A 14,624-nucleotide genomic window follows, 5' to 3' on the forward strand; every position below is an offset into this window, starting at 1 on the left:
TGAATTGGAGAATATTTGTTTTGGTATACACTTTTGGACTCTTATAAAATACTCATGAAGAGGCACATGTGCTTTGAAGTACTATCCCATGCTCCCTTTTTTTAAAGTTTGCTTCAAACCCTTTAAAAAAAATCTCACATAAACAGCTGGTGGTTGCTCTCACGAATTTTCAGTTGCTATCACAGTTTACTCATTAACCAGGCACATGGAGAGGGGAGGGAATCTACCAGACCTAGTATCCCTTGCTTGCCTTTTTATTCTCTGATCCTGGCTGTTTCTCTCCCCTTAGATCAGACTGTTGATGCTGACAAATTTGCAACTTCACAGTAGAAGACAGGTAGGAGTATAGAGATCTCAAGGAAATAGCATTCAAAGAAAACATGCATGGAAAAACAAGCTAACTGATTTAGATATACTGATCATTCATTATTTTTAGGTGTGTCATATGCTTTCAGCCAAAATACTTCTACTTATTAGAAGCATGCCCTTGACTACCAAATGGTTCCTGCATTCTACCTTGGATTTTCACTTTCTAATGAGCAATCTGCACTTCAACAGATTTTTAATTCCCCTGTCCCCTATATCAAAACATTATTTTAAAAGAATTCCTTAAGCAAACATGAGATCTATGTGTGCAAGTTCAGCACACAGTAGGAAAAACACAATGGAAATACTTTGTTCAGAGTTTATGACATATAAGTTATGAAAATGGCTAATATTAAGACTAGCATTTTAAAGACAAAATTAATTAAATGCTCAATAACCCTAGTAAATTAGGGTGGTGTATGGTAGAAAAAAGTGTCTGTTAACCCTGCTAGTCTCTTTATGAACACTTAATACTAGTATATACTCAACTAAGCAAAAATACTAGTATATACTTAATTTACACCAAATACCTACATGCTAATTTCTTCTTCACTGGATAAATGCATCACAAACATGGTGACATGCAATGAGCCAGAGCGAACCATTGCTTTGGAAAGCCTTTGATCCTTTTGTACTATTGCATTTTGGACAGCCTGAATACTGCCAGTAATCTGGGAAGAAAGACACAGAAATAACAGTTAGCCACTACAACAATTACTGTATCCCATCATGCAAGTGAACAAGAAAGCACTCAAACTAAAAACAAACATCCATGTAAAAACCATTCTAGCAAAAGAAAGTTTTATCTGCTGACAAAGCTGTGCTAATTGACCCGAGTGAACTCAAACTGGGTACAAATAGAGTGATTAATAAATCACTGGACACTCCCCATCACATCTTAATAGGAGCTTCCTTCCATAAGTATCATCAACTCCTGAAGCAGGTTAAGATCATCCAGTTTTACACTGCCAGTAATACCAACAAAAACCTTCTTCAAGGAATTACTCTGCCCACTCTGCTAAATGTCTATCTTGCTATGCGCAGGTAAGTGACTCAAGAAAACCTGATCTTTGCAGCACTGGGCACATACAAAACCAGAATATTTAGTAAATTATTTGTAGAGATATCTAATTTGCAATTCTGATTATATTGTCCAATAGACAGATATAACATATATACTCCCTTCAAATGTATTTAGACAAATTTCATTGCAACAAGTATAGAGTTCTAACTTCATCAGTCCTTCTCTTTAAAAACACTGGAATTACATTGTTTTAAATTTAAATTATTTATTTGGTTACACATGCTCTATAAATTGTATCCAAAATGTTTACTGTGCTTGATATTATGCTCATTGTATCGTAGCAATTTAAAAAACAAAACACCAAAAACCTGCAACAATTCTTGAGTATGTTAGTGAAAATTAGATCAAGTCAAATAAACCTGACCATCTGATAAAATGAATTACTTCTTAAAGCACAGTGAACAAAGACATTACAGACAAATCATCTCTGGTGTATAAAATCTAAAAGAAGAATGTTGAAAACTCCAATCTCATTTTTTTGTTGTTTACTTACTTGAAATTCAGTAGTGAACACTTCACAAATGTACTGTCAAGACTTGAGTTTCATAAGATAAGCACAAGTAGCTCTCAGGTATAAAAAAAGCATTGGCATATTTTGGTAGCTCTGTTAATCATAAGGAACATATAAATTTCCTGGGGGAAAAAACCACAATCTAATGGGAGTGTTCAGTATTTTTCTGACTGAATTTCTTAAGATGAGTTTTGCTATGCAGAAGTTTCACCTAATGAGCCATAGATATCTAGTAGTGTCATATAAATATAACTAAATCATAACTCAAATGAACTGATGGTAGCAAGGGTAGGGAGAAGGATGGAAGGTAAAAGGTACTTGCCAGAAAAGGGGATATGGCATTTACAAAACCAGAAGTGTCTTAAGTAGTGTAGGACATATGAAGAAAATTCCACCAACATTTTATCAGAAATCATGCTGTAATAAGACCATCTTCCTTCATATGTCAGCACTGATCTTATCCTGGATAAATAACAGTTTCATTGTCTCAGAGAGAGGAGGAATTTAATCCATATTTAAGCAAAGAACTGGTAAATGTGATCCCTGCTAATTACAATGTATTGACTGAATAATTATTTAGGTGTATAAGCTAAAGTAAAAAAAAAAAAAGAAACAAAACTCAAAAATTAAATGTGCCATACTAATTGCAATTCTATTAAATTTTCAACTATTGCTTCAAAATTTAATTTGCACCCATGACCTTGCAAAAGAAAAAAACATAAATGTAAGTGCACAAGCCCTTCAGAGTACAGAAGACAGATGTGGAACTGTGCTTTCACAGAAGGTAAAAGCATGCTAGCTCTGAAAGAGATCAATATTATTCAGCATTTAGTTTAGCAGCCAATACCCCACATCCCCATACCTCTATAGTTCCCTTCAGCAGTACTTCCATAAAAGCATGTTCTTTCAAGGCTCACTCTTTTATGCAAGCATCAATGATACAAAAACTGTAGGAAATTAATACCTCTGAGATGTCCATTTTTCTGTCCAAAACTGGACAACAGGTTGCAAACCCGAAAAACCCCAGTGGATGGGCTCATAGCTGTATAAACTCTATTAGGAAACCAAGCTAAAAACCTAACAAATGATACGGCTTTGGAACAAGATAAGTCCAAAGACAGGCAGTTATCAGTTCCAAAGAAAAGTTATTGCTGAATCTATCAAGAACGTATGAAAAATCCTGCCCTTCAGATACAGGTGAAATAAAAAGAAGGTTGAGCATATCCTCTCTCTCTGGCTAAATGACAATGCTCTACACAATCAACATTAATTGGAAAGGAAACAAAAAAGTTTTCAGCTAAGTTTTTCTGAATTTTAGAAACTTGTTTTTCAGATGTTTTCCCTGAAGTTATGCAATCAAAGCGTGACACAACAGCTGTTAAACAGGTGCGCCATCACAATGCATATCACAATTTCACATTTGTTCAGTTTTCTCCAATAAATCTAAGGTGCAATTAACATTGGAGTGTATTATTGTAATGAAGCAAACTAGGACTCTCCCAATGCTATATTACAGGCTTTGACCCACTGCATAAATAAAAACTTTGAATTGCTATTTAACCTGTTATTTACATTACCTTCAAACATGTTGTCTTACATTTCAACTGCCATCATGCTATTTATTTTTACTTGACATGTCCTAATTTAATCCAAAACCCTTTTTAAGGCAGATCACACTAAACAATTCCTCCCTCTGAATTTTTTTTTAAAAAAAGTTCAAAAAAGGCCTCAACTACTCATTTCAAGATCTCCTCTCCATTACTTGAAGTACATTATTCTGAGGAGCAACAGAATAACACTGTTTTGCAGTGTTTATTACAAGGATACTACTAGTAAGTAAATGTAAAGCTTTAAAGACCAAACAGATGAATAACAATTATAGTCAAGACTGGAGAACCCTGAAAGGCTAACATACCAAGCAATAGCATATCATGAAAGTCGTAACTTAAAAAAAAACCCTGAACAAATAGAAAAAGATACAAGGATCATAATCTATTTAACTATTTTTCCACAAGTAATAATGCAAAGTTCAATATACATTAAAAATTAATGGAAGAACACTTCATTTCTAAAGATTCAAAACAATTAAAATGAAAATAAGGAAACTGTTCATTTTCCAAGAGGAACAGCTGATTAAATGTTTCAGAAATATCCTTTATTACAAAATTTCCTCTGTGTAAAGCTTAAATTAATACAAATAAACAAATAAACAATACTTATGCTCAAAATACTCCACTAGAATAAAATAAGCTCTTCAAAAAATAAAGGTCTTTCATTACCAACTGAAATACTACTAGGCATTACCAGATTCACTCTGACTATCAAGAAACCAGGTGTCTAAATTTTGGTTGATATTGCCTATAAAAATTCCAATAGTGTATTTTCTACTTTCAGAACAACTCTACCTCTAAGGCAAGTATAAACAAAACTTTCTAGCAAAGTCCTGGAGTTCTCAAATGCTCTGAGATTAAATTTAAAGAGTTGTTTCTTTACCTCTGTAAATGATATGACTAAATAGTGACCTATAAAAAAAGATATGATTAAATAATGGCATATAAAAAACCAAGCAGAGTTAAGATCTTCCTAACCAACCCTTGGGCATAGTAACAATTGTCAGCAGGAATTCTCAATTACCTCAATTCTCAATTCTCAATTCTCAGAATATATAACCACTACATTATTCTTGCACTTGCTAAATCATGGAACCTGTTAAACAGATCTGGAAGATATCTTTAAAAAGGATTTCACAAAAGATATCCTACAATATTTGTAAAAGGCTATCCTGGATCTTACAAAACCAGCCTTTAAAATTTCTTCTTCACATATGTTTTGAAGAATCAAAGACTGCAGTGTCACTTTCAAATGTATTTTAGTCTCATTTCGTGTTTTCTTAATCTTATTTTACTTTTTCAGAGAACTGATAATGCAGATGTATTTAAGTTAAAATTAATTAATGAGTTTTAATATGAGTTAAAATTCATCTGAGATAGCTTCTGATATTAAAAGATCCCACAAACTAAATTTGCAAATGCTGTTAAACTGGTCGGTTCAACGTTTTAAACATAAGGCACCTACTTTCCTTGTTTCAGACACAAAAGATATCAAAGATGTACCAGAGACAACCTGCAGGATGTAAAAACTCATTTTCATTTACTGCCTAAATGAGACAACTCATGTAACTGCAAGGAAATACATTTTCTTAGAGCTCTTTGCATTTCCTGAATTTATCTGAACAACATCTCACTAAAACAACAGTTGTTTGAATTTTAAATAAGATGAACCATTTTACTGTAAAATGCTAAACTACAAACTGCCAAGTTAAAACAGTAGCAGATCCAAATATGAGTTTGTATCTATAAAGAAATCTAAAAATATTGCTAGAATTTTTCTCACTAAATTAAATAGGAATGTCTCCCTTCCTTATTCTACAAGAACAACAAAATAGGCAATACTAAACACTGCAGAGGGGAAATTTCAGCCAGCTTCAGGGAAATCCATAAGACTGACAAATTGAATAAAAATGTAAGTATTTTTCCTCCAGTCTTTTTTACAAAAGCAATTTTATTCACAAAAAAAATGTTACATAACATAGCATTACTCATTGAATAGACTGCTAATGTTTCTTTAAAACTACCTGAAAAAAATACTTTTTGGACAATATCAAACAATGTTCTTATAAACCCATGCAGCTGTTGAAGTAATTCTGGTTATACCAAATTAGTATAATAAAGAATATCACCTTTGGATTAGTAATTGGAAGAGAAATGAAATAATTTGGCTGACACTGTTTGTTCTTTTTCTTCTTTCTCTCAGTGCCTTCTTCAATTTCCCTTCCAGTAGTCCGCTTTCTTTTCTTCTTAATACTTAGTTCAGAAGTTGCAAGCACTGAAGAGAAAAAGAACAAAGTCACTTTCAGCACACAGACATTTAAACAAAGACACTCTTAATATCACAACAACAGGAGCTGGACTTGAGTCAACGGACTGGAGCATGTCTTCCCACTCACCTGCTCTGCCCATGCCCTGAACTGTCTCACTGGGATCCAACTCTGACCTGAATTAATGCAGCCATACATCTGAAATACCACACCTGAACTAACAGCCTACACGTCTAAGCCAGGTTTATAAGCTGCTAACACAGACAGACACATGGCTTCAAAACCAGTGAGCCTCCCTTAGCCAATGTATGCAGCAGGACAACAGGCCTGCAAATTGTCCACACTTGATCATGGACATGACTGTAGAGCAGAAGGGCCAATATTAAACTTCAAAAATCCCATGCATTCTGCATTTGGATATACAAAATGCAGCAATACATAGGATTATTAAAGCTAAAAGTTGTAGTAGACTAAGACTAATGAACCAATAGCACAGGAACCAAACCCAGCCCAGGAGAGAATATCATCCCAGCCAGATTTGCCATCTACCTCCTCCTTTCCCAGAGACACTTTCTGATATAAAGAAAGAAATGTGTGTGTCCTCAGTTATTTCTTCACACATAATCGTGTTTCTCTCAGCTCATCTCCTTGAGCCTTTACAGACCCTCTCCCACCACATGGCCTGATACATGCCCACAAGCTGACCAGGCTGCACACATCCACTGTCAGACTAAAAGTGTACCTCTAGCACCATGCTGGGAATACACATATTGAAGGACAGCTCACAAAACCCATCACCTGAGAAGCTCACATACAGTAATGTGAATTGACATACAAAATGTCTTTATTCTGTGACTCATTGCTCCACAGGATAACAAAAGGGTGAACTCTTAATATGCTCAAGTACTGCAGGACTGAATAGTAATAAGAGAGGCTCAGGACTGTAACCTGTTTTCAGGGAGACTGTTCCATGTGCATGACACAGGTATCCTTGCCAACAGGCAGGACCAAGAACTGAGTGCATGATGTGTCTATGCTTTCACATTTCTTCTGTTTAATGTACTTACTAGCATGTTCATCCTCAATATCTGTGTCCACAAATGGCATTTCTGCCATTAGAGAATCTACTGAATCAGCAGAACATGGCTCTTCACTCTGTTGTGTTTTTTCCATATTCTCTTTAAAGATTTTCTTTTGCTGTATATTTTCCAGCCCATCTGTAATATATTTAAAATAACACACTGGGTCTTAGTTTTTTATATAAACAGCTAAGAGACATTATACATAAGCAGCACAACAAGTAAACATTTCATTAATTATCAGCAAATAAATATTGACATATAACCCCGCAAGGATCCTGTTCTTCTTCTTTGTCAACAGATCAGTAAAAATTCTGTAATATTTTATGTGAAACAGCAAAAAATAGAGTTCTGCTTTCTATATTTTAATAACCTAGGGTCTTGTTTGGTTCCAAGTAAACGAAATTACTGCAAAAAAATACTGAGAACTGAGCATATAAAATAATACCCTTCAGACATCACATAAAGTTCATTTTAGATAACAGTAATGGCATATGAAATTCACTGCAGACAAACACTGGCAAATTAATTCTACTGTAAACACACTAAAAATGAGGCATGAAAAAACAGGAAGGGAATCCTATCATTCCACATATAACGGAGTTCTCAGCTGACTCTATCATTCAGGAATGAGATGATCACTCTATTCCTGCATCTCCCACTCAGTATAGAATGTTTTAGACAGCAATGATCTGAATTTCTCCTTCTAAAAACTGACTTTTAGTATTTAAGCTAAGGAAGGAAGTCAATGTAAATAAAAACACATCCTGCATGTACAAAGATATACATGAAGCTCTACCTCAGAATAATATCACAATCACAGAATATTTTAAGTGAGATGGGACAGAATAACGTCCACTAACAAGTTTTTGAAAAAGTCTTTTTCCCAAGAGTAACTAACTAACTGAGCATGAGTCATTTCGTTATGTCTGCTTCACGCTTCTGCATCAGTAAACTCTAATATTGGCATATTAAGTCATACCTTAAAAAAAATAAAGAAGAAGAAGCAAAATCTTCTCTAGCAGCAAAAAATGGGCATATAATCAGGCACCCAGCAATACTCTTTTGGGACAACTCCACAATGGGATTACTGTAGTGGAAGGAGCTGTGTGTTAGGATTGCAGTTTATCCCAGGACAGCTCATTACTACAGACAACACACTTTCAAAGCTCCTCTCAGGCCCAGTGAGGATGGCCCAAATCTGGCCTAAGAGGAAAATTCAGCAGCAAAAGTGTACACTATGTTCTTAAGGCATGCAAGGCTACACATGTATAAAATCGATATTACAGACCCAGTGTGGGTGAATATCACCCTGTGGAATGTTTCTTACACATATCACTTTATGCTAGGGAAGATAAATAAAAGAACAACCTGATTAAATGCTAATTCACTCCAGGCTAAAGTAGGGAAGCATAAATCACTCTGTGGTTGTAGTCTGACACCTAACTTTATTCCCCCACAGGCTATTCAAAGGAAACAAAGTATTTAGATTTGTTACTTGTTCCCTACAGACACTAAAGAACCATGCATAACAAACAGATGTTAAAGCAGTAATAAAATTATTACTTAACATTTAGATTAAAGCTCACACAAAACAGATTGTTTCTGGTATCCATGAGCATACAGAAAACAACCCTGGATCCAAAGAGATCTCAAAGTGAAGGACAAGACAGAGGTCCATGAAACTGACAAACAAGTAGATCAGACTGAGGCAGAAAACATCAAAATTCAGCAGTGCAGAATCATCAGCTGAGACCAAAAGGGGTTTGTTAAGGTAGCATCAGCTACAGAACAAGGACTCTCATAAATCTGAGGGGTGTATATTGCAGATTACAGGTTTCCTTTGCTCTGTCTGCTCAAAAAGCAACATACTTGTGCCACTTGGCAAAATGCAGCCTGTTCACAATAGTAAAGGCAGAGCTAAAGTAATTAACAATGCACCTTCAGTAAACTGAACTGTGTCTAAATTCTACAGGTTGTGCTTCTACCAAAAAAACACTCCCTTGCTTTTTTGAAAATACTAATTAAAGAAATCAGCAACAAAATTTAAGAGTTACATTCTAGTGACTAATACAACTTGAAAACAAGATTTTTCAAACTTCTTGACATAATGTTGATAATCTGAAACCTAGAGTACAAAACCAGCTTCCTGTAGGAACTCCTTAACCATCAAGCTGTTATAGGATACATTATTTTTTCTTAATCGCATGCTTAATTATATTTGCCCGAATTTCATATATGAGTAGGTGTATCCATTATTCCTTTATTTGTATTTAAGTGATTGCTGATCTTGAACACCATTTGTCATCTGTTCTAGCAGAAAAAAAAAATAATCATGATCCACATACCTCATAAAGGAGAGACCACAAAAATAAGGAGCAATAAAACAAATTTGATTGTGCTCTGATTGCCAGCTGCCTTCTCTACATAGTCAGATTATTGTTTCAGACAGAACGATCTGTTATTTGACTTATAAGTATCACAGATCATAGCGAGACCTGATCTTCAGGCACTATTCCCTGTTCACTATGTTTATGTTAATGTGTTTAATAGGTTTATAACAGAATCAATTAGGCTGGAAAAGACCTCTGAGATCATTGAGTCCAACTGATGACTGAACACCACATTGTCAACAAGGCCATGGCACTAAGTGCCATGTCCAGTCTTTCCCTAAACAGAACCAGAGACATGAATCCAGCATCCCTCTGGACAGCCTGTTCCAATACCTAATCACTTTTTCCATGAAGAATTCCATCCAAATCTCCAACATAAACCTCCCCATGTGCAGCTTAAGTCTGTGTCATCTTGTCCAGTTGCTGGTTGCCCAGGAGAAGAGGCCAATCCCCACCTGTGGAGGCTACAGTCTCTTTCCAGGTAGCTGTAGAGAGAGATAAGGTCCCCCTGAGCCTCTTACTCCAGGTTAAACACTCCCAGCTCCCTCAGCTACTCCTCATCAGACTTGTGCTCCAAACCCTTCACCAGCACCACTGCCCTTCTTTGAACATGCTCCAGCAACTCAATGTCCTTCCTGAAATGAGGGGCCCTGCACTGGACACAGGAGTTGAGACATGGCCTCATCAGTGCCAGAAACACTGGGACAGTCACTGCCCTGGTCCTGCCGGCCACACTATCAGGGATCCAGGCCAGGATGCCATTTGCCCCAGCTGGGCAAACTGCTGGCCTGTGTTTCATTGACTGTCAAACCAGTACCCCCAGTCCTTTTCCACTGGGCCACTTTCCAGCCACTCTGTGCCCAGCCTGTAGTGCTGCAGGGGATTGTTGTAGCCAAAGTGCAGGACCCAGACTTGGTCTTGCTGAACCTCATATCATTGAAATCAGCCCATTGATCCAGCCTGTCCAGAGCCTTCCTACCCTCTTGCAGATCAACACTCCAACCCAACTTGATCTTGTCTGTGAATTTGCTATTGAAAGACTTAATTCCCTCATCCAGATTATCAATAAAGATCTTGTACAGGACTGGACCAAACACTGATCCCTGGGGACACCACTAGTGACCAGCTGCCAGCTGCATGTGGCACCATTCACCACCTCTCACTAGGTGAGAGAAGAGTGCACCTGTCCAAGCCATGGGCTGAGAGGTTTGCCAGGAGTGTGCTGAGATGGTGTTGTAGACTTTGCTGAAGTCGAGGTAGACAACATTCACAGCCTTATTCTCACCCACCAGGTGCATCACCTGGGCATAAAAGGAGATCAGGTTGGTCAGGAAGTATCTGCCTTTCCTAAACTTGTGCTGGCTGAGTCTGATCCCTTGGTTGTCCTGCCTGTGCTGTATGATCACACTTAAGATGATCTGCTCTGTCACCTTGCTGGGCACTGTGGTCAGGCTGCCAGACCTGTAGCTCCCTAGATCATCCTTCCAGCATTTCTTGTAGATGGGCATCACACTGTCCAGCCTCCAATTGCCTGGGACCTCCCTGGTTAGCCATGACTGATGACAGATGGATAATGGAGAGCAGTGTAATGAGCTCTTCTGCCAGTTCCTCACCATCCTAGGATGGATCCCATCCAGATGCATGCACTTGTGGGCATCTAAGTGGTTGAAGTCCTGTTGATTACCCTGGTACTTTTCTCATCAACCTTGTCACTATTAACCTGGACAGTCAGCAGTGGGTAGAATTAGCTCAGGGATTCTCTTGGTAATATCCTTTACCTGGGCCACAGGAAGTCATCAGATTTTCCTGTGGAATGGGTCCAACCAGCATACAGGGCCCTCAATTTCCCTCAGATGCAAGTCACCCACTACAACTACCGTTGTTTTTCCCTTAATACATGTATTTGTGATCCACCTGGTTGACTTCATTAGTCCAGAACACCCTCCAGATATGACTTCTCCACTGTTGTCTGCCTGACTCTCCAGATCCAGGGCCTCCTACCTATTCTGTAAGGGCACCTGGGAAGGCAAAGGATGCCAGGAGTGGATTCTTCCATCTCTCCGAGCTGGGACCTTCTTCCATTCCTCCCCACCTGCCTGATGGCAAGAGGGTTGGGGCTCCTTGACTCTCGCTGAGCTTCCACCCACTACTTTCTATTCATATTTTTAATAACAAATGAATCCTTTAGAGCCAGTTCAACTGCGAGCTGCTGTAGAAATAGACAGTCTTAATGTCGACGCATTTTGATCCTCCAGTGCTGGCACTACAGTTACCATAGCTAAGGAAATAATAATAATAATAATAATAATAATAATAATAATAATAATTTCTTGTGGGAAAAAAATTGTAGGGTTAATATTCAGCCAGGTCACATACGCAGTTAAGGAACTAAAAAGAAAAGGAGTAGTAGTAAACTTAGGGGAAAGAAAGGTAGATTTAGTGTTCAGTCAGGTTGGATGCATACACTGTCGGCAAGCCTAGGGACTGAGCGGGGCAGACAGGGAAGTGCCACAGCCCTACAAACAAGAGCCCTGCTTCATCATTAACAACTTAATAATGAAGTTGAAAAGTTTTCCCGTACGCCCCGCACGCCCCAGCGCCCGCCCGCAGCCCCGGGGGAGGCGGGCGCGGGGTCTCGCTAGCGCCTGCCCTCGGCCCCCGCCCCGCCGCCTCTCACCGTGCTCCGGGGCCGCGCTCCGTACATCGACCCCGGCCCGCGCCGCTCCCTCCGCCGGCCGCAGCGCCATGGGCACGGCCCGCCGGGCGATCAGGGCTCGGGCCGCCGCCGAGCACAGCGCGGGGAGAAGCCGCCGCAGCAGCGGCCGCATGCCCGGCCGGGGCGAGCAGCGTTGCCCACCGGGAAGCTGCGGGTCCGGAGCGGGTCTGACGGAGCCGCCGCGCCCCTCGGAGAAGCAGCGGAGGAGCGGGGCCGTGCGGCCGTGGGACTACAGCTCCCGGCACGCTCCGCGGCGGCGATGGGGCGGCCGCACGGCCTCTCCCCCGGCGTGCGCTCCGCGGTGGCGGCGTGCGGCGGGGCCGCCCCTCACGGCGGGCGGCGGGGCCCGCAACCAGAGTGCCTCGGTTCCAGCGCCAGCGCTTTCACTCGGTATCTTAACGAGGAATGGCTGGCCCAGCGCTCGCCCCCGCGAGGGGCTGCAGCCAGCGGCATTTGGCGTCCCTCAAAATAAGCGGCTGTGGCTTAGGGCGGCAAAGCGATAATGAACAGTAATTTAGCAGCGGAGAATAGACAGTCTTGCTCTGAATGTGCTCTGCTTTACGCAGCCCCGGGCGCTCTGACCGCTGGCACTAATGGCTCTGTACAACTGTACAGCTCTGGCTGTACAGTCTCGTGTTGGGAATGCCTCGAGGGTGATAATTCATATAAAGACTAAAAATTTTGAGTTTACCTGAAGTTATCGAATAGACATTAAAATCTGGCTGGCAAAGAAAGATAAAAGGATGTAAAGGTATGCACACAGGATTATAAGAGTGGCTGGAGCTGGTGGAGAAACAGATAAAAAAAGGGCTGCGTATGGGAGAGGCCGCTTGTCTGGGGGAAGGAAGGGGAGACGGTCTTTTCCTGCTTAAATAAAACTTGGTGCCTCTCGGAAGCCAAATGGAGCCAGATCCTGTCAGGGCGTTGGGTGGGAGAAGCCAAGGGAGCAGGTGGAATGTGTGCACATAAAGATTCCTACTTTCATTTGTAAATAGAGTAGGGATGGTGTCATGACTCATCAATTGAGGGATGATATTAGTTGTAAGTTCTCATCAGGCTGAACTCGTGTTTTTAACTTTGGCAACCAGCCCACTGTTGAGCCTCGAGTTATTGGCTAACAAGCCCTTGAATTCTTACAATACATTTCCACAAATGTGGTGGCTAGCAGGTCCTTAATTTTATACCATACCCTTCCTTACATTCTCAACTTGCAAAACAAACTACTCAAAGGTGCTGGCCCAGAAGTCACAGCACAACTCCATGAGCTCCCTACACCCACAACAAAGTTCAGTATGGTAGAATATCCCTGGCTGTGTTTTGCCCAGGCAAAGCAAGGGGAGAAAGAAATAAAGAAAGGAAAGGGAGAGAGAGTACAAAGAATATCACAGATCCTCAGATCCTGCATTGGTCCTGCTGTGTTGGAGGGTCTGGAGCTGGGCTCATGAGAAAGAAAGTGAAAGAGAAGGAAAAGTGTGAGAGGGCCTGACCTGTTTTCTTTTATAGATAACCTGGTGCAAGCCTCTTGCATAAACCAGATCTTCTGCCCTGTTTTGTTGATGCATGCACAGCCAGCCCTTGGAACCCTCCCACAGGAGGTGAGTGGGGACAGGGACACTGAGCACAAGTGTCAAGGTAAAGCAGGAAGTTGGGTCAGAAGAGTTCCTGCCCCACCTGTACATCTTTAGATCACACCTTTTCCATTGTAGCAGTCACAATGTTTGAGACAAAAAATGCTTATGTCTGGTTCTCCATAGATGGCAAAAGCAAATAAATAAAATAGGATGGTTGGAGGAACAGCATGTCTGCTGGAGGTTAGAAGCTGGCTGAAAGAAGAGTGAAAAATGAGGCCAGTTCCTGTATTTGGCTACTACTTTTACCATTATTTTGATCCATTTTGAGCTGTGTTTGCCATTCACATAGAATTTGTATTTGATTTGCATAATTCTGTAGAGGCCAAAGGTTGGATGTGATGCAGAAGTCCAAGTTCTGTGGGATCCAAGAGGAGCTTTAGGATGAGGCTGCTGGCAGTTTTTGTTCACATTTCATTTAAATATCAGCTATCATTAGGAGACTAAATGCATAAGTGCTCTCGTCTTCCTAGCCAGTTTCCATTGTCAAGTACAGTACTTCCATAAAACTTTGATTCTAGAGAGCTATAGATCAAACACTGGAAGAAAATATTTTTGGAATGAAGTGCTTTTTATAGATGTGAATTTAAAAAGCAATTTGGATCTGAAACTGCTCCAAATAAATTCCTTAAGTTTTTTGCAGAAATCTTCAGCGAAAAAACTTCAGGAAAAAACAGTTCTGTTTGTAAAATTGACCGGGGAGTCCAGTGCAGTATTTAAATTAAGATGGCATTTAATAGTGCTCTTAACAAATGAAAATGCAGTGCATTTTATGGAGCTAAAATTGTCTGTAACCAGTACCCGCTAGCCTGGCATTAAAATTATAGATGCCTGTAGGTGTATTCTTTGGTCACAGGACTTGCCTGAATATACTACCTCCAGGATGAGAGGAAGTGAGAAATCAAAAGTACCTCAGCTAGAGCTGGTAGCAGTTCCCATGAATTGTCCCTGCAAGTCACAGAAGTGCTGT

The 14,624-nt window shown here is 40.0% G+C and overlaps 1 protein-coding gene across 3 annotated transcripts in view; it reads right to left on the minus strand.

Annotated features, from left to right (window-relative positions):
* The window catches only part of AKAP7 (A-kinase anchoring protein 7), an 80,199-nt gene extending 68,061 nt beyond the window's left edge, over positions 1-12,138 (minus strand). For 2 of the 3 annotated variants that reach the window (XR_008483193.1, XM_054279535.1), the window contains exons 1-4: positions 11,988-12,138; positions 6,906-7,055; positions 5,701-5,846; positions 901-1,037 (exon numbers count right to left, since the gene is read on the minus strand). Coding sequence is in view for 2 of the 3 variants with exons in the window: in XM_054279535.1 (XP_054135510.1) it covers positions 901-1,037; positions 5,701-5,846; positions 6,906-7,055; positions 11,988-12,138 (584 nt within the window). In the remaining variant the exon portion in view is untranslated. The remainder of the gene's footprint in view (positions 1-900; positions 1,038-5,700; positions 5,847-6,905; positions 7,056-11,987) is intronic. The other variant, XM_054279536.1, reaches the window with a different exon arrangement.
* Positions 12,139-14,624: the final 2,486 nt, after the last annotated feature.

This window comes from Melozone crissalis, unplaced genomic scaffold (assembly GCF_028551555.1).
Source record: "Melozone crissalis strain CALT ecotype California unplaced genomic scaffold, PUWL_Pcris_2 ptg000027l_1, whole genome shotgun sequence".
NCBI classification, from domain to species: Eukaryota; Metazoa; Chordata; class Aves; order Passeriformes; family Passerellidae; genus Melozone; species Melozone crissalis.